This window comes from Camelina sativa, chromosome 15, assembly GCF_030686135.1.
Source record: "Camelina sativa cultivar CO46 ecotype springtype chromosome 15, ASM3068613v1".
NCBI classification, from domain to species: Eukaryota; Viridiplantae; Streptophyta; class Magnoliopsida; order Brassicales; family Brassicaceae; genus Camelina; species Camelina sativa.
Genome location: NC_141894.1, coordinates 9937882 through 9961502, shown reverse-complemented (window position 1 = coordinate 9961502; position 23621 = coordinate 9937882). Strand labels below are relative to the sequence as shown.

General features: G+C 34.7%; 3 protein-coding genes and 1 long non-coding RNA gene across 6 annotated transcripts; 2 read left to right on the top strand and 2 right to left on the bottom strand.

Moving 5' to 3' along the window:
- Positions 1–1416: 1416 nt before the first annotated feature.
- LOC104748330 (uncharacterized) lies at positions 1417–7256 on the bottom strand. 2 transcript variants are annotated; one of them, XM_087487808.1, is made up of 10 exons: positions 7039–7256; positions 6517–6582; positions 5095–5949; positions 4617–4979; positions 4404–4523; positions 4237–4311; positions 4070–4144; positions 3885–3977; positions 3575–3799; positions 3368–3497 (listed from the first exon to the last, which is right to left on the bottom strand). In XM_087487808.1, exons 3-9 carry the CDS (start codon positions 5944–5946, stop codon positions 3701–3703), a joined length of 1677 nt encoding a protein of 558 aa, XP_087343934.1. In that variant the 5' UTR covers positions 5947–5949; positions 6517–6582; positions 7039–7256; the 3' UTR covers positions 3368–3497; positions 3575–3700. The 2 variants fall into 2 exon arrangements, with proteins under 2 accessions (XP_019092415.2, XP_087343934.1); XM_019236870.2 differs by lacking the exons at positions 3885–3977; positions 4070–4144; positions 4237–4311; ... (3 more) ...; positions 6517–6582; positions 7039–7256 and adding exons at positions 1417–1808; positions 1898–2294; positions 2414–2492; positions 2574–2860; positions 2974–3225 and having other exon boundaries at positions 3318–3497; positions 3575–3695.
- Positions 7257–7507: 251 nt separating this feature from the next.
- LOC104746347 (uncharacterized) lies at positions 7508–8479 on the top strand. Of its 2 annotated transcripts, none has more exons than XM_087489569.1 (5): positions 7508–7621; positions 7714–7780; positions 7878–7988; positions 8099–8184; positions 8282–8479. In XM_087489569.1, exons 1-5 carry the CDS (start codon positions 7589–7591, stop codon positions 8306–8308), a joined length of 324 nt encoding a protein of 107 aa, XP_087345695.1. In that variant the 5' UTR covers positions 7508–7588; the 3' UTR covers positions 8309–8479. The 2 variants fall into 2 exon arrangements, with proteins under 2 accessions (XP_087345695.1, XP_010466104.1); XM_010467802.3 differs by having other exon boundaries at positions 7872–7988.
- Positions 8480–9080: 601 nt separating this feature from the next.
- LOC147926449 (uncharacterized) lies at positions 9081–10183 on the top strand. The gene is made up of 3 exons (XR_015581573.1): positions 9081–9424; positions 9516–9575; positions 9967–10183. It is a non-coding gene; the product is annotated as an uncharacterized LOC147926449 (long non-coding RNA).
- Positions 10184–18155: 7972 nt separating this feature from the next.
- Positions 18156–20711, bottom strand: LOC104746345 (uncharacterized). Its single transcript, XM_010467801.3, has 3 exons — positions 20042–20711; positions 19319–19663; positions 18156–19233 (listed from the first exon to the last, which is right to left on the bottom strand). Exons 1-3 carry the CDS (start codon positions 20540–20542, stop codon positions 18607–18609), a joined length of 1473 nt encoding a protein of 490 aa, XP_010466103.1. The 5' UTR covers positions 20543–20711; the 3' UTR covers positions 18156–18606.
- Between the last annotated feature and the right edge of the window lie 2910 nt (positions 20712–23621).

The window sequence follows — 23621 nt, the reverse complement described above, 5'->3', positions numbered from 1 at the left end:
TAAAAGTACTTGCAGATTCCCAATATGATGATTTTTATGCATTTGATTTTTTACAATTGTTACTAGATTTATTCAGGAACACTCTACAGATGTAAACTTCATAGCATACTAATATTCATAAGACAGTTTCATGAAGGATATCTTGAGATTCAAGGAGTCCTTCCTGAATATTATAATTTTTAAACAAATGTGTTTCTTAATCTCTATTGTGTGTGTGGTGAGTGTTTCTTTGTGGAGTGTCTGTGTTTTTTTACCTCAACCCTTCCTAAATACCATTCAGTCTTTACCTAATCCATTCCTAAATATTTCATGTTATATATTAAAGGTTATATTTAATTCCCGAATAACAGGCTTTGGCCTACTGGTTACTCTCCCACTTGCAATTTCATGATGTCGCGTGTTCGAACCTCCGGATGTGCATTTGAGGAATGCCTTCCTGATTTTTTAAAAACCATTCCTAAAATGCCTTAATTGATATTTCCCCATATATACTAAAGGTTATATCTATTTCCCGAATAACAGGCTTTGGCCTACTGGTTACTCTCCCACTTGCAATTTCACAATGTCGCGTGTTCGAACCTCCGAATGTGCATTTGAGGAATGCCTTCCTGATTTTTTAAAAACCATTCCTAAAATGCCTTAATTGATATTTCCCCATATATACTAAAGGTTATATCTATTTCCCGAATAACAGGCTTTGGCCTACTGGTTACTCTCCCACTTGCAATTTCACGATGTCGCGTGTTCGAACCTCCGGATGTGCATTTGAAGAATGCCTTCCTGATGTTTTAAAAACCATTCCTAAAATGCCTTAATTGATATTTCCCCATATATACTAAAGGGTATATCTATTTCCCGAATAACAGGCTTTGGCCTACTAGTTACTCTCCCACTTGCAATTTCACGATGTTGCGTGTTCGAACCTCCGGATGTGCATTTGAGGAATGCCTTCCTCATTTTTTAAAAACCATTCCTAAAATGCCTTAATTGATATTTCCCCATATATACTAAAGGTTATATCTATTTCTCGAATAACAGGCTTTGGCCTACTGGTTACTCTCCCACTTGCAATTTCATGATGTCGCGTGTTCGAACCTCTGGATGTGCATTTGAGGAATGCCTTCCTGATTTTTTTAAAACCTAAAATGCCTTAATTGATATTTCCCCATCTATACTAAAGGTTATATCTATTTCCCGAATAACAGGCTTTGGCCTACTGGTTACTTTCCCACTTGCAATTTCACGATGTCGGGTGTTCGAACCTCTGGATGTGCATTTGAGGAATGTCATCCTTGTTTTATATTTTTTGAGGAAAGCCATCCTGATTTACTATAAACCCTTCCTAAATAACTTTCATTCTTTCCCTAATCAGTACAAATACCATCCAAAATAAGAAAAGTTTCACAAAACACACCATTTACTAAGTATCTTTAACATTTAAATCATAATCCCAAAACACACAACATATGATTCCAATAAATCCATTGTAAACTTATAAATCCAAAGAAAAGTCTACCATCTGAAAACAAAAAATCAACCTCTAAACATCTCAATCTTCTTAAGAATGATATCATGATAGATATCAAAACATAATTTGGCTCTAATATCTTCTGAAACCTCTTCTTGAAGCTTACTCATCATCTCTTCTACGCCCATTGAGTGGCATTCCACCATTTTGAGGATGAATAATCCACAGTTTGCTTCACTCTTAATGCGACGAAAGAACTTCTTAGGGCATAAGACTTTAAATGGAGATAGATCAAGTGTTCCTCTGTTTCTTTCAGTGCCTAAGAGGTAAGGTATCATCTCTGCAATACACACAAATAGTTATCAGTAATATATCATAAGCATAAGATTCACATCATAATCAAATTATCATAATCAAATAAGTTCTTACCTGCAATTGGCTTAACATGAGTTTCCACCAAGTCACCTTTACTCTCATGAGTTCGACAATCAAAAACAGTAATCTTCCTAGACTTGAAGCTTATTTCCATACCAATGAACCGTTTGTATGTAGAGTTATAGGCAATACCATAAACTCCATCGAGATCCTGCCACTTCTCAGTAGGAAGACAATCCGAAGGCAACTTCCCACTCACAATATCAGTGACTTCTTTTGGAAACACATATTGTGATTTAAAGTTATCCTTCTTGAAATTGAAGTATGCAGCTTTCAAATTTGAAAAGAAGTCTGGCCTCACAAGGGTTGATTTGGGAAGTCTCTTGTTGTGAAAATAAACAGGATCCTTGTTTCTTCTCAACCAAAGTAAGCCCAGAGCTGCATCAATATGCTACATTTAAATGAAAAAAAGAGGCTTTTAGACTATTAGTCGAAATAGACAAGATTATATTTGATAACCTGATATTCAGGATAGCATTCATGACATTCAGGATAGCATTCCAAAATTACCGTTTCTTGCAAATTCATCTCTCGTCTTCCCAGCAAATTTAACCAATGTGAGGTGAATGGTTCTGTATCCGTTATCACTCTGAAATTATCAAAAATGACGATAATTAGATGAAAGAAAATTGACTAGAATTGACAAGAATTGTTAAAACATCGCACTAACCCTGGTCTAATATTTGATCTCTTCCAAGAATTTAATTCTTCAATGTCATTGAAAGTTGGAGAGAGGAAAGGGTTGAACATTGGATGAATAGCAGATGTGGCAGGGTTTCTTGGTGGTTTATATGGAGTAACGGTTGAAAATGATGGAGTTGTGAGCCGATTGCTTCCCCTTGGAACATGCTTCACACCATCACCATCATCTTTTTGCTTCTCACCATCACCATCAACTCTTTGCTTCTTTCTTGGAATAACAATTTTATCTTTCTTATCCAGCTTTCTCTTTTTTTCCTGAAATCACGATATAACAAAGAAACGTGTTTATGAATATCCTCTTTGTACTTTTTACCAAAATCAGCAATGATATATACAAAACAAACAAGAACTGAATTAAATTGACATACCTCAGGTGAACTAAAACATTTAAGATCAAATGATGGTCCCTCGTCTTGTGGATTCTGTTTGTCTTCTTTTTCATCATCACCATCATTTGGGCTTACTCCTTCAGGTACATAATGACTTTGTTCGTCATCTTCTTCTTTATCAAGTCCATCATTTAGATTTTCACCTTCATCGACATGATGACTTTGATTGCCATCTTCCTGAGGAAGTTTCTCTTCATCACCACCTTCATGAGGAAGGTTCTCTTCATCACCCTACAAGCAAAAAATATTTTAGAACCTTTATTAGCGTAAGAAGACTTTCCTAAATAATTTAGTAACAGGAAAAAGTTTATAATAAAACTTACATCAACAGCTGAATCGAGCTTCTGGGTCATCTGATCTTCTGAATCGAGCATCTAAGCTTCTGAATCGAGCTTCTGGGTCATTTGAGCTTCTGAATCGAGCTTCTGGGTCCTCTGATCTTCTGAATCGAGCTTTTCGGTTTGGGTGAACTCCTCTGTTTGGTTTTCGCTTGGAGTAAAGAACTGGAGTTGAATTATTTCACTTGTCAATATAATGTGTTAGAATATTTTTAAAAAGTTCTAAGAATCATTATATTTACCTCAGCAGTTAAAACTTCTGGATTTGGTTCACCTTCTTTCTCTTTCTGATTCTCTCTATGGAAAAACCGTATTTGTTCTTTTCCAAAAAATTCTTCTTTCTTTGATTTGTCCATCAAAATACTGATTCATGTATCATGAATTGCTCGCACTCTTCCTTTGCTCCATTTGTTCTCACAGCTAACTTCAACTTCTTGCAGCAATTGTACACACTGAATCAATGATTGCTGAAAAAAGCATTAGAAGGTTTAGTACATTGATTAAGAATACTTTCCCTATCATTCAAAATACAAGTATCAAACCAATTCTTACCTCCTTAGGAATCAGAGTCTCAGAAGTCAGAGCCACATGCACTGTTTTTTGTTCAGTGGTAGACCTGTTAGATGGTCGGATCCCATCACCACACTGCAAATATAATTCGTTTTTAGGAAGCTTTAGTTCATAATTAAGAATACTTTCCCTAACACTCAAAATACAAATAAGAAATATTTTCTTACCTCCGTAGGAATCTGAGTCTCAGATGTATATTGTTCAGTGGGAGAGTTGTTAGTTGGACGGATCCCATCACCACTCTGCAAATACAAATCATTTTTAGGAAGCATTAGTACATAATTAAGACTACTTTCCCTAAAATTTAATTTACAAGTAAGAAACAAATTCTTACCTCGGTAGGAATCTGAGTCTCAGATGTATATTGTTCAGTGGGAGAATTGTTAGTCGGACGGATCCCATCACCACTCTGCAAATACAAATCGTTTTTAGGAAGCATTAGTACATAATTAAGACTACTTTCTCTAAAATTTAATTTACAAGTAAGAAACAAATTCTTACCTCGGTAGGAAGCTGAGAGTCAGAAACTTGAGTCACATTATTTCTATTTTGTTCATCGCATTGAGAACTGGGGAATGTAGGGTTTGTAAATGGAGACATTCCACTATCTTGTTGTTGCTCCTACAACACAAAACGAAAACGGTTACCAGTTACATGCATGAAAAAAAAATTGTTAAAGAGGAACCTGTAAGTTGATTAAATTTTTTTTTTTACCTGATCTTCTGTATTGGTTTGTTTATATGTTCCCAGACTCTCCTCTATTTTCGATAACCGGCAATTGATATCTCTGAACCCATCCGTAACCATGTTGTAAAGTTTATCTAGCTTCTCCATTAGTGACTCTCCAGAAGAAGATGGCTTCAGACTCTTGTTACGTAACTGGTACGAATTGATAGCAATATCTTCCATCACTGCACCAACATCCAATACTCTTTTTCTCAAGTCTTCAAGTGTCAATTTGTATCCCTTGTTCAGTACATCTGTTAACATACTCAAATCTTGATCAGGAGTGTCTTCCAAGAAGACTGTATCTTCTGGATCATCGGGTATCGATGGTAATATGTGAATAACCTTAAGCTGCACACAATCAATATTTGAAAACGATATTAGTCCTTCTTACGATCGTGATTATATTAGAAAACAATTAAATATTTGAAAACGATTCAGTTTTAAATTAAAGAGAATAACTTACATGGTTTGATGCTTCAATGTTCTCCACTTGAGCAATCGACGGATTAACTGTATGTGTGTATTTTTCACACAGATATGCTGATGGTCGCTCAATTACACTCAATGTGCTGAAAGATGACTTTAACATAGGAACAGACTCTAGAATCCACAAATGCAGTGCCAACGGATATCCATGTAAGTCATATTTTTGCTTCATCAGATTTGATGGGACATTCTTCTTTACTGACTTAATCAGAAGAATATAAGCATCTTTCCCCCACGGATAATTAGCCAAGACATCCAAATGCTGAGCTCTCTTAAGGTTTTTTGCAGGAAGCTTGTTACCTCTGTACTTCTGAAAGAAGATGCATTCGATAAGGATCAGCATCGCAAGAGAGTATCTTTCATCTGCTGCCTCTGGATCAGTTCCTTGTAGAATATCCAAAACATCTTCATATGTGTGAGCATCTTCAGTGTTAGCCCAATCATAACGATTCTGCCGTTGATCTTCATTAGCTCCCCATTCAGTGCATTTCAATCCAGTGACCATATGGAATTCTCTTATTGAGAATCTCATTGGTTGTCCTCCAAAATGCATCCATAGTTCATTTTCCTTTGATACCTTTAAACTTCTGCTCAGAAAACAGTGCACCATCTTCCCAGACATCATCAGTCCTCTGTTGATAACCTTCAAAATTGGTCCCAGGAACGAATTCTTGATCCTCTCATACTCCGCAACTGAGAGGATGCTTTTTACTTGTATGACAGCATCGTAGTTTGGAAACTTGTTTATCTTCACATCTGATCTTGGTTCCTCTCCTATGTTGAAACAAAGTTCAGGAAGCTTTATATCTATAGGGAAAGAATCACCCATATCCTGCAACATATAAAAGAAAGAGAAGAAACGCATATCATATCAGGAAAGTGATCCTAAATTATATAGATGCTTTCATGAACTTTTAAAAAAACTAGCATATGACTGTAAAGATGAAATGCATATCATATCAGGAAAGTGATCCTAAATTATATAGATGCTTTCATGAACTTTTAAAAAAAAATTAGCATCTGACTGTAAAGATGAAACGCATATCATATCAGGAAAGTGATCCTAAATTATATAGATGCTTTCATGAATTTTTTTAAAAACTAGCATCTGACTAAATTATGCTTTCACTAAACGGATTCATATGCATTCACTAATCACTGAAACTCTAGCAATTAGAAACCGTATACCAAACTTAACTGTGCTAAAGGGATCAAAAAATATGAGAAAGCAGTAATGGAGTAACCATGGAGGAAATGTGAGTAAACTTGTCAACAAACAAACTTGAAATTCGATTGCTTTATCACTAATGAGATGAATAGGGTTACCGGAAGCTGCAAAACACATAATATCACACATAATCACACATAAATCACACAATTTCTTCAAAGGAAGACTTACTTGCTCTGGATTAGGACTTCCTTCCTTAATGTATACTTGTCTTCCACCCAAGTATATAGGAGAAGCCTATTACACAAAACGGAAACAGATAAGAACAAAGTGAAACATGAACAAAAGATCACAATTAATCTAGTGAGGTAACTGTTGAATATATCTTAGACCCGAAAACTGAAATAATCTACAACAAAAACTCAAAAACTCAAAAACAACAAGAATTGAATTTTAACCCACAAGAATCTTACTTAATTTTCTATCGAATTGATTTAGGGTTTAAGAAAATCAAAATAAGACAAAATCTGATTTGATTATCAAGAAATAAAGTCAAGAAATATAATCCGATTTGAAATTTGATTGCTTTGATCACTAACCCTATCAATTTACACAAAATCAAACACATAATCACACAACCCTATCAAATTTGCATCCAATTGATTTAGGTTTTAAAAAAATTCAAAATTAAACACACATAAACACAGCCAAAAAGAACCGCAAATCGAAATATGTTGAGATAATGGTGGTTACCTTTTAATTTTTAACCACGACGAGAAGAAGAGATGAAGCGTTTTGGGTTTTTGTTGCGAAGAGGAAACTGAGAAGATGGTTTATACGGCGACGCGAATCAAACGGTTGATAGCACGGAACGGCGGGACAACAACAGCGACGACATACAGCGAGGAGATAGGTTGGTAAAGCGGCGAGCCTCCGGTAACCACCGTATCAGATTTTTGGAATGAGGCGACGAAAAGAGATGAAGAAGAAGTTGATTTCGATAGTGGGCTTTGAAATATTTTTGAGTAAAATAAAACTGGGCTTTAGTTTTTGTTAGCCCAATTATTTTTGCTAATTTGAGTAAAATAAAACTTTGTGCTAATTTTGTCATTTTTAAGAATCAATGCTAACTTTGGAACGAAAACTAAAATGTGTGCCATTTTTGTCAATTGCCCAAAAAAAAATGGCAGTCTTGAATTGTATGAATAAACATCAGGCCCATTAGATAATTTATATTTTCCCCTTTTTAAAAGAAAGAAACAAATCAGAGACGCAGAAGAGCAAACCCTAATTTCTTGCGATCATGCAGTCGATTCTGAGATCCCTTGCTGCGCAGGTGAATTCGAAATTTCCTTTTTATGATCTATCCCTCTCTCTCTCTCTCTCTCTCTATTCCGATCACCGTTGGTTGACGAAATATCTTTACAGGGTTACATCTACCGAGGTGGGAGATCAGCGGTGTCTCGCCAATCCCGCAATTTCTGTTCTAGCAACGGTAAGTGGTAACATGTCACGGGTTTTAATTTCAATTTATCAAATCTGCGAGCGGATAAGATCAGATGATGTGGGGGTTTCGTTCCGTTCAGTTGCAGGCTTCAATGAAGCCGGAAGAGGAAGATTTATCTCCGCGGCAGCGGCATGGTGGAATAGTGTTAGTTTATTCGATGGGTTTGTTGTTGGATCTGGTTGTTACGCTGGTTACGGTAATAGTAATACTGAGAATTCCGTGTGTCAGTATGTCATTCTTGTGAGATTTATTATTCATATTTCAATATTTTAGTAATTGTTTCCCTTCTTTTTTTGCGCACCTCAGAACTGATTAGGGTCTTTAAAGAATATATGATTTCGAAGAGAGCTCAGGAAGAATTGGATATCCGGGCACAACTTCATAACGACATCGTATGTATTGTTTTTTCAATAGGAATGTTTATTTTTTCCTTGCAGGCTATTCTTCAAACCTCAACATCTAAACCAGAAATGTTCATCTGCCTTTCAGGTATCCAAGGTGATGCAGGTGTGTTAGAGGAAGAAATGAATCAACGACACAGGAGAAGGAGAAGAGCAAATTCAACATGAACTTTTGTGTTTTGTTGCAATGGATGAATAAAGGCCCAAAAGTGTGTACGAAAGTGTGTACGAGTAGTTGTTGACAAACCAATAAAAAAAGAATAAAAAAATTTCTGGTTGTTGAACTTTTTTTTGTTGTTATTTTTTTTGGTCGAAATAGTAATTATACTAGATTAAAACCCGTGCTAGAGCATGGGTTAAAATTTAATTTATTTATATTATAATTTTTATATAAAATATACTTGATGTGATTGTTTTTAAAAGTTTTTTTTGGATAAAGCATTATGTAATAAAATCATATGCTAAATATGATTACTTTAAAAACACTTATTTTGAAAATTTTATAATGTTAATGATTCTAGATAAATACCCGTGCTATAACACTGGTTAAATTTTATTTTATACAAAATTTTGTATATTTTAGATTTTAAAATAAAATTTTAATATGTTGTATTAGGTTATATATGTGAATTTATTTTAACAATGTATATTCTACATCATGACTTAAATGTCATTATAAGACATAATTTTTGTAAATTTAAATTTAATTATTCAAATTTTAATCCGTTACTCAATAAAAAAAAATTAATTCAATATATATTATTTCTAATAGCACAAATTTAGGTTTTTGTTCCAAAACTAGCACACATATTCAAAAGTTCCAAAACTAGCACAAATTTATATATTATTCAAATATATTAATAAAATTATAAAAATATCAAAATCGTGAGATTGCAACAATCTTGTTCTCTCTCACTTCTCTCTCTCCGCCGATTCCAAATTCGATCGCAGACGACGTTCCACCGGCAAACCCAATCGAATCTGTAAGTCATCAAGTCTAAGCCAGTGAAAAGCATGAATCTAAGAGTCGGAGAGATCTTCGAGCTCTGGTTCAGAAAGACGAGATAGCCCAAGATTCGCAGATCCCAATCTCCGTCGGCTCATCTCACCGTCTGGGTATTAGTCTCCGTTCGACTCAGAAGGATAGCCTCCGTGGCTTATTGCTGCTTATGGCGATTCAATCAAAAACTTAACTCCTCGTCGTGCTACCTCATTTCAAAAGCTCGAGAAGGTACCTTAAAAGCTCAGTTTTTTAAATTATAAAGTTTTTGTTTTTTGGGTTAATTAAATGATGTAAAGTTTTGATATTAATTATGAAATAGATTGGGCAAGGAACGTATAGTAATGTGTACAAGGCTGTAGCTTTGAAGAAAGTTAGAGTGGTGAGTTTTTTTTTTTCTTGCTAATAAAACCAGAGCATTAGTAGTAGTGATTATATGATTTCATGGGATACATATATGAAATTTCATGTTCAAGGTTGTGTACATTGTACTCCCCTGTAGACACTAATCACTAGCTTCACTTCAATTTCCTCTTTCAACAAAGTAGAATTCTATTGAATGTAATAGGGAGAGTCCTTTTCACTTCTTTTTTTGTGTTAGTAGGGAAAGTTGTGATGGTTTAGGATGTAGTAATTTTGATTATTACATGTTTATTGTTTGTTGCTAATGTATTGTTGTGTTTCTCAGTCACATTTGAAAATTAAGGAAGCATTGTTGAGAATTCATGAAAACTTTCCTGAAATTTATTCATTGATTTCAATTTTTGTCGCAGGAAATAGGGTTAAAGATTTCTCTAAGCTATGTCATGTTGCAGATGACACAAGATGCATGGATATTTTGTATATCTGCAGATGAGAGTGTGTTCTTCTATTCAGTTTTACTCTGTATGTTGTTTAGACATATATGATGTTTGATAAACCTTTTTAGATTTTCTGGTACTTGTATGATGTAAAACATTTTCACATGTTTATGTTAGCACTTTGCTTTAACTGTGACTAAACTTTATGAAATTCGGGAATGTTTGTGTGAAATTCAGGAAGGATTCTATGAAATTCAGAAATGATTCTATGAAATTCATGAAGAATTTCCTTGAACTTTATGAAGAATTTCTTTGAACTTCATGACGACTTTCATAAGAAAGTTTAGATTTCCAAACATTAGAATATGTACAAAAATGAAATCATTACCCCTCACTAATGGAGTAATCTACTAATATTTGACACATTGATCCAAAATATACAAAAGAATATTTTTAGAAACACATAAATTTAGAATTTATGAAGAGTTCAATAATATCTAGGAATGTCTTATTGAAATTCAGGATGGTCTTCATAAAATAATAGTTAAAAAAAAAAATTACATCTTTAGAGAGTTCTTGCTTAAATTCAGGTTGGTTTAAACATGTTTGGTGCTCTGCCAGAACATCTTGTTCATCATCAACTCTATGTTGCTTCTTTGAAACAACATACTCAACTTCCTTACACTATTTCTTTCTTTTTTGCTGAAATCAATATATAAACAAAAAAAAACACATTACAATGAAACACATCAAAGATATCACACACTTTTCCAACACATGACACAAGATAATTCTATCTTGTTAAAAAACATTTCAAAGACATCACAGACATCAAACTAAAATACTTCATAAAATCCGTTTAGGAATGTCTTCCTAATATTTACGGATCTCTTCCTAATATTTATGGATCCCTTCCTAAATCATCTAGAGGTCTTCCTAATATTTATGGATCCCTTCCTAAATTCATTAATATATGAATGAAATTCCAAAATATTAAGAAAGCAGACCTCTAACAGTAACACTAGCAGTTACCATTCTCACATAACCATTCCAAATATGTCTTGTCTAGCTTAAATGGATGAGACAGTTCTAAGACTGAAATTTCTTCAAGGAAGAATCAACTAGTACAAGAAGAACACATGTCACTGGTCCCTTCGACTCTGAGCTTTCATGTAACAGCATAAAAGCTTCGACTAGTGTACACACCCATACTTGCACCTAGACGTTCACAAGAATCACGAGGATTTTCAGGAAAGCCTTCACGAATATGAATTATGTACCAATATGAATTTCAGGAAAGCCAAGATGAATTTGCAGGACTGAAACGACGGTGGCGGTGGCAGAGGAAAAAAGAGGAAGTTTGACGATGAGGTCGGAAGATGAGATCTCAACGTGGATCTAATGGAGCTGGAGAAGCTTCAGTCGTCGATCGATTTGGCAAGTAATTAAAGCTTTAGTCGATTGTTTTGGAACTTAATTGAAAAGATATGAGATCAGAAATGAAGATCTCAGATCAGAATCTTCATCGCAAGCTTGGTCGGAGCTATGACTCTAAAATTGTTGAGGACGAAGGCGAAGTAAAAGCCCAGAAATAATAATAATTGTATAATTAATAAAGTCCAGAAATAATAATATTTCTCTCTATTAATTACTCAGTACTAAGAAATGCTAGTTTTGGAACATTCTAGCATGTGTGCTAGTTTTGGAACAAAAACCCAAATGTGTGCCATTTTAGGGTATGTCTCAAATAACAATACTTTATTTCACCAAAAAAAAAAAATAACTATACTTAAACTGAAGAACAATATGTTTAATTTCATAACCAATTTGTCAAAAAAAAAGAAAAAGTAAAAAACAAAGTCTATGTTTTAAATATGGTTCTTTTTACACTTTCGCCTGCAAAATCAATAAGAAGGCTAGCGAATCAAAACCGAAAAGAAGCAACAATCTAAAATCAAATTTCAATTCTACCTTGGGACTTTTATATTATTTTATTCACACAATCACAATTAAAACAAGTATAACTTATAGTAATCATATTGTCATAGATTCATTATTACTAATCCAACACCAATCTACGAATCTAAAAACTAAATCTATACAAGTCTAAAAACTATTTTTTAAAACATAAAAATGTTATGAAAGTAGAGAAACTAGAGGTTGTATTCTCTTGTGTTTTTCTTATTATCAATCGAATAAGAGTATATATAATAGTACACAAAACCTAAGTACAATAGGAATCCTAAACCGACAATGAATAATAGAAGGTAGGACAATGGGCCTTGTGGACTTAAATATGTACGGGCCGGTTATGGAGATCCATCTTCAATGATTTACAACACTCCCTCTTGGTTGACATAACCGTGCATATGCTAAGAGATCACCATAATACGCTTGGGGATACTGCCTCATTAAAACCTTACCATGAAAACCCAGTGAGACAAAACTATGGTGAAGAAAAAAGAGTACAATACGTATTACTCCCCTTGTTCTAGACATCACTAAAAGTCATTGAGTCTCCGTATCCCAATCTGGTACGTGAGCTTCCTGAATGTTAATGTCGGTAATGACTTGGTGAAGAGATCGGCTGAATTGTCGCAAGATGAAACTTGCACCACTTGAACTTCTCCGGCCTTTTGTAGTTCATGTGTGAAGAAGAACTTAGGTAATATATGCTTCATCCGATCTCCCTTGATGTATCCTTCCTTGAGCTGTGCGAAACAGGCGGTATTGTCTTCATACATGATGGTTGGTTCCTTGTCATCGACCATGCCACAATCTGACCTGATGTGTTGAGTCATCGATCTCAACCAAACACACTCACGGCTAGCCTCATGCATAGCCAAAATCTCTGCATGATTAAATGATGTGGCCGCAATGGTCTGCTTCATTGAATGCCATGGAATTGTTGTACCATCGTGTGTAAACACATAGCCGGTTTGAGACCTAGAATTATGTGGATCCGATAAATAACCTGCATCAGCAAAACCAACTAAACTTTCTTTGTTATGGTTAGTATAGAATAAATCCAAACCTATCGTTCCTTGTAGGTAACGCAATATATGTTTGATACTGTTCCAGTGCCTTTGGGTTGGACAAGAACTAAATCTTGATAGGAGGTTCACGGCAAAACAAATATCTGGTCTAGTGTGGCTACCCAAAAACATTAAAGCTTCTATAACACTGAGATATGGCACTTCTGGACCGAGAATTTCTTCATCGTCCTTCTTTGGACCGAATGGATCACTGACCAAATTTAGGCTTTTCACAACCATTGGGCTAGGCAATGGGTGGGCCTGGTCCGTATTGAATCTCTTGAGTACTTTTTCAGTATATGCTATTTGATGCACAAGAATTCCATCATTTATGTACTCAAGCTGCAATCCCAAACAAAACTTTGTTTTACCTAGGTCTTTCATTTCAAACTCTTTCTTGAGATATTCAACTGTTTAGGGCAATTTCCCCAGAGGTTCCTAGGATATTCAAATCATCCACATTTACTGCTATGATTACAAATCCTTTGTTTAAAAAATTCTTTATAAAAAATACATGGACTGATGGGATCATTCTTATAGTCTTCTTTGGCTAGGTACTCACTCAATCTATTGTACCATATACGCCCACTTTGTTTCAGTCCATAAAGGGATTTATTTAGCCTTATGCAGTACTGTTCTCGAGAACCATTCTTATCTTTAAGCTTAATACCCTATGGTAATCTCATATATATTTCATTATCCAGTGGACCATATAAATATGCGGTCACTACATCCATTAGCTGCAAGTCAAGTTTTTCTCTTATAGCCAGACTTATCAAAAATCTAAAAGTCGTTGCATCCATCACAAAGGAGTATGTCTCCTCATAATCTATCCCTGGTCTTTGTGAGAATCCAGAATCCTTGTGCTACAAACCGTGCCTTGTATCTCACGATTTCATTATTCTCATTTTTCTTCCTCACAAAAACCCATTTGTGTCCCACTGGCTTTATATCGAATGATGTCCTTATGATCGTACCAAACACATTCCTTTTCTCCACGTCTATGGCTTCTTTCCATTTTAACCAATATGTTCCTTGAGTGCACTCTAATATAGACGTGGGTTCATGATCCTCATTTATTTCAAGTGCTACCTTGTATGCAAATATTTCATCAATGTCGACATCTTTCCGGTTCCACTGAATTCCAGACATGATATAGTTTATTGAGATCTCATTATTATCAATACCTTCAGGACCTTGACAATGTCAATGGTTTCCTTAACCTCGGTTCCTTAGGGTTTGCCGCGACAATGTCAATGGTTTCCTTAACCTCGGTTTGAATTGCACCTTTCTTTGATTTCCGAGGATTCTTATCTTTGGAACCTATTGGTCTACCACGTTTCAAACGTGCTTTAGACTGTGTAGCAACTTGATTGTGTCCCTTTTGAACATCAATACGTACTGGTGCATTACAAGCTGGTATGTACGATTTTGTTACTTTCTTTGGGTCAGCAAAGGAATCTGGCAATTGATTAGCTAGCTTTTGTAAATGTATAATCTTTTGGACCTCTGCCTCACATGATAGAGTCCGAGGATCTTGCCAATTCAAGGATGTTTGATTCCATGATATCTCTTTGACCAGCTTGTTTGTCTCTACACCTAAGGTAGGAAATTTGGATTGAGCAAACTGACAATCCGCGTATCTAGGCTTAAATAGATCACCCGTGGTTGGCTCTAGATACTTAATAATGGTGGGAGAATCATATCCAACATATATTCCCATCCTCCTTTGAGGTCCCATCTTTGTTCTCTGTGGTGGTCCAATCGGTACATAAATGGCACACCCGAATGTCTTTAGATGGGATATATCTGGCTCATGAACCGTTAGTAATAGATATATTTGCTGATAAAACATATGCGTACCGGACAAGGACTACTACAGTACATGGGATATATACGATTGATTCTTATTATGGATGCTGCTAACTGTGAGGTATTTAACATGCCAATAGGTGTAAAGATATAGAAAATGAGTCAAAAAATAGTTAATCATTTTGACATGGCATGTTAAACATTTCGCATCAGAAATGAGAAAAGACTAACCAATATATCGTATATAAGAGATCTTGATCGATCCATTTATCATCAAATGGTTTTGAATAAAAAACCATGATGGTTTCTAAAATCTGATTTGGCTGGTCTTACTCGCTCGTTTTGTTTTGATAATTTTTTTAGGGTGAGATAATGTAATAAGCTAATCAAAATATATGATCTGAGTTTAAATACAATGTATACTTTTTTTATGTATAGGTGGTGGCACAGTGCCACTGGCACTCCTAAGACCAATTAGTACCAAAAAATAAAGAGATAGCGACTGCGACTGTATCAAAAATGATCTGAGTTCAAATACAATGTTTAGTTTTTGATAGGTGGTGGCCGCTCCTAAGCAGTACCAAAAATTAAAGAGATAAAAGAAAGGATTGTTTCCTACGTTGGGTGTTGCCCTTAGTTATGGGTAATATTGCAAGTCTTCATGGAAATAAATTCTAGAACAGAACTGCCAACAATCAAAATGGCATTATTCACATCAATGAATGACTGAAACCCACCCCTTTCATTTTTTTTTTTGTACCATCATATTCTAATCTTTGCCGACAATTTGTTACATTTTGTTTTAGGGGTTAAAGCAAGCACAAGCTAACTCAAGTACGTTTTAATGTTAAAGTGTCTTAAGTTTGTGTTTTTATCTCTCAAGTGTTAACTTCTTCCCAAACAATTCCTTTTGTTATGAATTGTGCTATAAATGGATAATGAATATGAAGCACAAGGAGATGATCCTATATATATATTTCTAAGTAATACTATATATCTACGAAATAAAAAATAAGAAAAGAGTACGGTTACAAATTGTTTTTTGTTGGTTCAGAGAGAGAGAGAGAGAGAGACAGTTTAAAAAAGGATAGAATCCAAAGAGTTGGTGTGTAATGGGGTAAAGACAAGAATGAGAGAGTAAAAAAGCAGTCAAAAAACACAGAGTGGCTAAGTGACAGTAGTGCATCAAAGCTTCTCCCATGTCCATGTCTCAAATCATATGCTCTCAAACCTTCCCACGTTCTTTCACATGCCCCTTTCATTTCTTTTCTTCTGTTAATTTTTTTTATATATTATTATTATCCTATATATAGTAATGTGTCTTATTTTCCTTTAATTTCTGTTTTATCTTTTCTTAACCAAAGAGTTTTGGGTTTGCCTATAATATTTTCTTATAAGATCATGTGGTAGCTCCACAAAGCTTAAATTATGATTCTTCAAGCCAAACATGAACTTGACTCTGGCGAAGTGGCAATAGTGAAACACTGTTTTCTACCCAAAAAAAAGATAGTAAAACACTGTTTCTAAAACCGGTTTGAGCTATTTTTGTTTATTACATGATTATCAGATATTAATATATATATATATATATATATATACATAGACTAAATAATAACATATTTATTAAATACTTTGATGTATACAGCGTGGATCTCCTTCGTTGTTGGAGGTCATTAGTTTGTTTATTCTCTTGAAGCCTTTTGGATTTTATTGAAATCTAATCAACTTAATTACATATAAAGTAAAATAATTCATCATTTCTTGATCGCTAAATTGTCACCTGGTCCTTGTATTTATGTCGCTAGGTTTATTATAGTATCATATGATTAATTGCTTGTTGATCTGCAAAATTTAAGAAAGTTATTTTCGTAATAAATTTTGAATCTTCGTAGCCAATTACTCTGATTTGGAATATATGTTTTCTAATCATAATTGAGTTATGCAATGATCTCCAAGTTTGGGTCTACTTGGACTTTGGATCATATGTTATTAGCTTTTTATAAAGCGTTTGATACAAAGTAAACGATGCTTTTCTAATAAAGAGGTTCAAATTCAAAACGTGAGAGTGGCAACTTTTTGCAATATTGATGTTGAAATTGGAACAAACTTATTAATCAAAATATTTTTATTAATGTACATTAATGCATAAAATTCTTTGTGATTTCATCACATGCTTTTCTAAAATGAAATAATTTTTTTATTAATCTTAAGAATACGGATAGCTAGTACTAGTAGTTAAAATGTAGAAATTCAACACCCCCTAATTATAATGGTTCATTGTAAATCACATAAAACCAAGCTAATAGTCAAAATAAATAAATTCAACAAAAATGCTAAACTATACTATTTTTTCTCTCTTTTTTCAAAACTTTTTCCAAAAAAATAGAAAAATAAGATTACCTCATACTTTTTACCCAAAAGAGATGAAGAAAAAGGCATATCTTATAAGCGAAGGGACTGCGAATTTTGCAAACATGAGGTGCCCACTACTAAAGGACGACAATCATGAATCATTTACAATCCTCTATATTGAAAACATCAAAGCAACAATACTATTAATAATACTATAATATATCCTCCTCTTATATATGGTTATCTCTATTTTCTTATACTATAGAAGAGAGTGAGATATTAAAAAAAAAAAAAGTAAAGGAGGACAGTTGTAATCAGAAAAAAAAAAGTCATTAATTTTACCAAAAGCAGAAAGATAGTCCCCAAGCATTCATTCAAAGAAGAGTCAAAATGGACCCTCTTATTCATTTATAAGATCTCATCCCCACATCAATTAATTGTATACATCCAAAGAAATATTTAGTAATTCGATGGTGGTTTAACAAGTAGTATTAAATATCTTTCACCAAACATAACAAAGCGAAGAAGAAAACTCAACTTCGTATCAAGAAATATCAAAATATATATGGTTAACTAACTGACTTATATTCGAAAAATTGTTAAAGCCATGCAAATGAGATCTTGAGTGTAAATAAATAGTCATAAATGCGGCCGTGTGTACGCGACTCTCGAGGGGTCATCTCTCTATCTCTTTCTCGTTGCCAAATGCCAAACAACTAGGAGCTGAGCTTATCTATGTTCACATTATTATTACTGTTGATTAAACCCCAAAGACCAAATCCAAAAACACCATTTTTACATTATCTTGATGAGTGTGAAAATGTCATTTTCTCTTTGGCATCTTTCTTGTTTTGTTCACATTATGTTCTGCACTTTCTTCAACAAGTGGCCAGGAGGATATTGAATCATATCATGGCAGAGAGACCAGAGGCCATTATCAACAAAAGAATGGAAGATCAGAAATAGCGAAAAACCAAACATATCTCCATAGATTGAAAAAGAGAGATGAACAATTCAAGATTCATAGTTAGGGGGTAACAACAAACACTTAATGCTAGAGGTAAAGCAGGGCAATTCTCCTTCTCTTGCCTTCACCTTACTCAAAAATATTGAAGGTGAGAATTTTAAAAATAAACCCAAACTGAAAGATAAGTAAAACCAAATCCAAACTCCATCTCATTCACCAGAGATTTAGAGTAAAAAGGATGATTCATTTGAGTTCGGTTTGAACCCATGAATCATCGGTTATGCTAACAAGCCTGATTCCTAATCAATAACGCTGCTAAAAGGGGGTTAGCTTAAGTTACCGGCGTATGAACACATTGCATCTGATCTTTTTTTCATCTGAAAGTCATCATCATCGGCTAATGCTACCTTCAAGGATTGTTTTTTAGTCATAAGCTCTCTTTAAACGTTAGACATCAGTATGCCAAACCGGGCGGTGATCTTCAAAGCTCCCATTCTCCAAGGCTGCAACTTTGGCTCTGTGCGCTGCAGACAATGCGAGCGTGTTGGTCTTCCCTCTTTCCTCTTGTGGGTACTCGCAGGATTCGGTTAAAGAACCAGTCTTGAGATCAGCTGGTGGTATAAAGCAATCGAGAGATAGACCAGGAACGTTAAACGCAACTTCCTCAATAGTCCAGCTTTCTTCCATCTTTGTCCTCGTGTGGCTCATCGCCACTTCCCCAAATCTGAAAAGGGTCACAACCGAGTGTCCCGAGTGAGCGATCATGATCCCTTCGACCATGCGGTAATCATCTAGGGAAGAGTTGTAAGTGGTCTCCCAGAAAACAGTATCTCCACCGTTGGACTGGATCCGGGTCAAATGTGAATCCTCAATGTGAACTAAGAGTCCTGTTTTTTGACTGAAGTAGCCAAAGAGAACGTGCCTTATGATCTCAGCTGGTCCTTCGCTCCTGGCCTTTAGAGTTTCAGGGTCAGTACATAGCTTCAAAATGAAGCAATCTTCACCATTCACCTTCTTCTCTCCTATACACTTGGCTTCCGCAAACATTGCAGCAGTTGTTCTCGGATCTAGTCCCTGAATCAACCACAAACCAAATAAAACACTAAGGATCTCTATGATCTCTCGAAAAAATTCAAAACTTTAAACAGAGTCGTCTTACCTGAAGTCCACGGCGGAGAGGCCTCACGGGTCCTTTAGCGGTATGAGAACCAAGCCAAGGAGTGTGTCGCCAAACGAGCTTACCATTACAGCCAGCACGAACCTTACTACCACCAACAGCAAGCTCAACGTACCACATATCAGGATTCATTTGCCAAAGAACAAAACCTCCAGTCTCAGCCTTAGATGGGTTTCGATTCCTAACAGTTCTAGTAGCCGTTTCAAGCTCTGAAGTAATCATCTTGAGTTTCCCCATAGCATAAGCGTTTTTAATGGAGTTCTGTAGCTTCTGACCACCGGAAGCTGCAGTGTACTGTTGAAGAATATACTGAGCAGATGATGTTTCCTGCAAGAAACAGTAAAGAAGAAGAAGAAAGAATCAGTACAATTATGAACAGTAAAAAAAGTCTTCAAATAAAGCTCAGCAGAAGAAACCAAAGAGAAAAAAATCAAAACTTTTTGTTTTTGTTTAATACTCTCAATAACTAAACAAAGTTTGTAAGAAAAAATATCAAATCCCACCAAAGAATATGACATCAATTTCCACCAACCAATGACCAATGAAAAACATTCTGAGAACTAAATAATGTCAATTAAATAAAAAAGATTGAAAAAATTGTGAATCTGAAGAAACTTTCTAAAATCTAATCTCTTGAAAATGATTGAAAAAAAAAAATCTGAACTTTAGAAGAAAGAAGAAGAAGAGAGAGTGAGAGAGACTAACGATTGGAGTGTTTTTGATACTAAGGTGAGGCAAAGGATCAGAGGAAGAGACATGAATAGGAGCAAGAGGAGCACCCATTACTCCCAAAAGAAGTCTCAGATCATTTCTCCGATAAGCCGCCGTGGCCGCAACAGACGGAGCACGAGAAAGCTGCCCTTTAACCCAATGACCTAAACCCGACCCGAGTCGTTTAGATTCTCCTAGATTCCCACCACCTCCTCCTCCTCCTCCTTCATCTGGATCAGGACCTTCCATTACAGGTCTCAAACTTCCGGATCTCCCGATTAACTGCTCCGGTTGAGCCAAATAGTAACCTCCGCCGCCTCCTCCTCCTCCTCCGGCTCCTCCGGTGAAGTTCTTTCTCCCCCAAGTGAGAGCTGACATGGGCGAATTAGAACGAGCTGGACTAACGGAACGAGACCTTGTCCTGGATCGTGACGGCGAAAGACCTCTCACTACTTCGTTTCTGAGAGCTGAGAAAAAGCCTTGTTTTTTCTCCATTTCAGTAAAATAAAAAAAAACTAAGCTTTTGCTTCTCTTCTTCTTCCTCTTCGGAGTAAAACGTAAGCTTTATAACGACGATACAGAAATGGGTTTTTTTAACGAGAGAGAGTTATGTGTGTGAGTTCGCGAAGTGAAGAAGAGAGAGTCTTTATTTAACCCTTTTTTTTAAGAAGGGGAAAGAGGAAGAAGATGAAGAAGACAGTGATCTGATGTAAATGACTATTTTACCCTTCAGTTGTTTGTGGAATTTCTAGTTTGAGGAAAGCCACGCGCGATTTGACAAGTACACGCGCCGGGTGAGATGTTTCTTTCCAACCTGGCTTACGCATGAGGGACACGTGGACGGCGAGAGATGGCGAGTAAACAGAACTCGCAGGAGAAACAAGCACTCTGTGGGGGTTTGTTAGCGCCGTTAAGGATGGTGGACGATCTCTTTTTTTTTTTCTTTCTCATTTAACAGTTTTCGTTAAGTTTCAGGAATAATTTAAAGAAAAAGGACAGTTTCGTTAAGTTTTTTCGCAGTGAAAAATAAATAAAAGTAGTAAAGTGGCAGCGGTAAATTAGGGACAGAACTGTTAAACCTACCTTTTTTTTAACCTGTAGCCTATAATTCGATTTGTATGATGTCAACAAAACGATATGTTTACATCTTACAACAAATTTAATAAATAAATAAAAACAAATTAGGTTTGCAGTATTTTTGTACTGTTTGTTTACAAAACATTTCTATAAATGTTATTGTACAAAAATGTCGGCCTCTTCTGATGTTTGGTTTATAAATTGTTTCCTCTCTATGGTAATAAATTCGTTTTTTTTTCCTTCCAAAATGGTTTGAATCTTTAGATCTTAGGCTAATCATCAAGACCTTTAGAAAATAAGATGTTGTTCCTATAATTTAATCTTTACAATGACAAAAGGAATACAACGATTTTTATAGATTGTGCATGCAATTCGTTCTCTAATCTTAATTCACATGATAAGAAGGTTTCTATCTACTTTTATATATATATATATATATATATATATAGTTGATATTTATCATATTTTTAAACCCTAACAAAATCCACTATACTTCATAAGTATAATTACATACGTAGCATGGAAAACTTGAATGTGGCTTAACTAAATGATAGATAACTAGATACTTTCTAATTGATCATTGATCTTTAAGTTCTATTAAAATCGATCATTGATCTAGATTAATATATATGGTACAGGTACCCTGTCTCGTAACAAGTCTTAGCTTCTTGTCCTGACTTAATAGAAAATACACGCATCACATGGCAATTTCTTCATTCTTTTTTCCCCCGAACTATTGAACAATAATATTTTGGCGAATAGGAAAGAAACATTCTAATCAAGTAAATCTTTTGCAGTTCTAATAAAGTATATATGTCGATACTGAGGATGATTGAAGTAGTGTGTTTACTTCAAGAGAAAGGAACAAAAAAGAGGGTCTTAGGAGAGGTTTCTTCTTTATCCGACAGACAGAACAACCATTTGTGTATGTTTTCATTGGCCAATTGCGTAAAGATAGCAACTCTTCCTTATATATCTTTATATTATAAAAATGTGATTTGTTTTACAATTAACACTTTCGTTCTGTAATGTAATAATAATGATTGAACACACTCCTCGCATCAACATGGTTAGGGCATTATGTGAATATGAATTTGGCTTCTCGGATAACATATTGGAGGACTAGTTTAGTGTCGCGCATTCACGAAATGGAGGCGTCTGTGATTGAGTGAAACGGAAAACAAAAACAAGAAAATATCAGTTCATTCCTATACTATTTAGAGCAGGGGAACACTTATCATAGCTTTTTCGTTTCTGCTTGTACAAATAAGTGAAGATCAGCTGAATAAAAAATAAAAGCGATGCCAACATGCATAGCTGGTATATCACTTGTTAGGATAAACTTGGTTTTTTTAACACAATATTCATTCTGAATTTTAATGGTGGTGATGGTATACAATTTACACGTTAAAAAAAAATGTGAGACTTTAAAAAAAAAAAATGTGATTCTACTATTTTTCATTATTCACCATTTTTGTTTGGTGATTTCCTTAAATAGAATGAACAAATTAATAATGTAATTAGAAAATATATTGTCTTTAATCTATGAAAACAATGTACATATATTCTCCTAAAATAGTACTCTTTGTGATTTATATATATTTTTAATTAAAACCCTCTTTTACCCATATTTAACGTAATCGATGTACATATAATAAATTCTAAAAATGTTGAATGGTGGATTTTTTTTTTTTAGTTACGTAAAAATGTTGAATGGTGGATATTTTTTCTTTAGTTATGTAAAAATGTTGAATGGACGCACGGAAAGTATATATAGATAAAGAAACTGACTTATTAGGAAGGACTCTTATGATAAATGAGATATTTAGGAAGGACTCTTATGATAAATGAGATAAAAAAAAAAAATCAAAATTGAACTAAAAAATAAGAGCCAACTCTTATTTAGTATACTTAAGATGCAACTCTTATTCTTATTTCATATACAGTACATTATATATTGATTAAAAATTCTAAACAGTACATAAGAGTCTCAAATTAAAACTCACCATTGGACTTGCCCTTAAGTTGTTTGTCAATGGTCAATTAGTAATTTAGTAGTTGTGGCTTCAACATCCATTGAAACCATGAGTGGTCAGACTCTATACTTGATTAAATCCATTGAAACCATTGAAATTAATGATTTCATCTCCCCATGAACAAAATAATTAACAAAAACATTTCCTAAAAGGTTACGTATATAGCAATTAATTTCGAACTTATATGTCTCTATCTCATATCATACCATGTGATGAGAACTTTTTAGTCTTTTAGGATTTGATCAACTATTTCTTTTCTGAGTCATAATCAACTAGTTTATTTATTGATTAATGATTTGATTCTGATAGTTTTACTTATACGGTTAATTATACCGATATATGTTTATAATTATGACTCCGAGGCATGCAACCACACTAGCACTGTAAGAGTGTAAGCACCCGAGCTTCTGAATCGATCATATGTTTAAATGAGGCCTAACCATAGTGTCCATCTTGTATAC

What these genes read in the sequence shown, in the direction of transcription:
- LOC104748330 (XM_087487808.1), bottom strand. Translation starts at nt 5,946, where the DNA reads ATGGGTGATTCTTTCCCTATAGATATAAAGCTTCCTGAACTTTGTTTC. An exon ending in AAACCAATACAGAAGATCAG is followed by an intron (nt 4,524 to 4,616) that starts GTAAAAAAAAAA and finishes TTTGTGTTGTAG; the next exon opens with GAGCAACAACAAGATAGTGG. An exon ending in ACTCTCAGCTTCCTACCGAG is followed by an intron (nt 4,312 to 4,403) that starts GTAAGAATTTGT and finishes TTGTATTTGCAG; the next exon opens with AGTGGTGATGGGATCCGTCC.
- LOC104746347 (XM_010467802.3), top strand. Translation starts at nt 7,589, where the DNA reads ATGCAGTCGATTCTGAGATCCCTTGCTGCGCAG. An exon ending in TGGTTGTTACGCTGGTTACG is followed by an intron (nt 7,989 to 8,098) that starts GTAATAGTAATA and finishes TGCGCACCTCAG; the next exon opens with AACTGATTAGGGTCTTTAAA. An exon ending in CACAACTTCATAACGACATC is followed by an intron (nt 8,185 to 8,281) that starts GTATGTATTGTT and finishes TCTGCCTTTCAG; the next exon opens with GTATCCAAGGTGATGCAGGT.
- LOC104746345 (XM_010467801.3), bottom strand. Translation starts at nt 20,542, where the DNA reads ATGGAGAAAAAACAAGGCTTTTTCTCAGCTCTCAGAAACGAAGTAGTG. An exon ending in GTATCAAAAACACTCCAATC is followed by an intron (nt 19,664 to 20,041) that starts GTTAGTCTCTCT and finishes TGTTTCTTGCAG; the next exon opens with GAAACATCATCTGCTCAGTA. An exon ending in CTCTCCGCCGTGGACTTCAG is followed by an intron (nt 19,234 to 19,318) that starts GTAAGACGACTC and finishes TGGTTGATTCAG; the next exon opens with GGACTAGATCCGAGAACAAC.